This window comes from Phaethon lepturus, unplaced genomic scaffold (assembly GCF_000687285.1).
Source record: "Phaethon lepturus isolate BGI_N335 unplaced genomic scaffold, ASM68728v1 C13189255, whole genome shotgun sequence".
In the NCBI taxonomy this organism is placed as follows: Eukaryota; Metazoa; Chordata; class Aves; order Phaethontiformes; family Phaethontidae; genus Phaethon; species Phaethon lepturus.
The window spans coordinates 1-377 of record NW_010571648.1 but is presented as its reverse complement, the minus strand read 5'-3'; the positions used below and the strand labels follow the sequence as shown (position 1 = coordinate 377).

The 377-nt window shown below is 69.5% G+C and overlaps 1 protein-coding gene across 1 annotated transcript; it reads right to left on the bottom strand.

The window, feature by feature from the left end:
- Positions 1 to 5: 5 nt before the first annotated feature.
- Positions 6 to 377, bottom strand: LOC104613746 (histone H3; the record flags this gene model as incomplete). Its single annotated transcript, XM_010295564.1, has 1 exon — positions 6 to 377. A coding segment is annotated over exon 1 (372 nt), but the record flags the coding sequence as incomplete, so codon positions are not given.

The following is a 377-nucleotide window of genomic DNA, read 5'->3' as shown; positions in this document are numbered from 1 at the left end:
TGGATGTCCTTGGGCATGATGGTGACGCGCTTGGCGTGGATGGCGCAGAGGTTGGTGTCCTCGAAGAGCCCCACCAGGTAGGCCTCGCTCGCCTCCTGCAGCGCCATCACGGCCGAGCTCTGGAAGCGCAGGTCGGTCTTGAAGTCCTGCGCGATCTCGCGCACCAGGCGCTGGAAGGGCAGCTTGCGGATCAGCAGCTCCGTCGACTTCTGGTAGCGCCGGATCTCGCGCAGCGCCACCGTGCCGGGCCGGTACCGGTGCGGCTTCTTCACGCCGCCCGTGGCCGGCGCGCTCTTGCGGGCCGCCTTGGTGGCCAGCTGCTTGCGGGGCGCCTTCCCGCCCGTCGACTTACGCGCCGTCTGCTTCGTGCGCGCCAT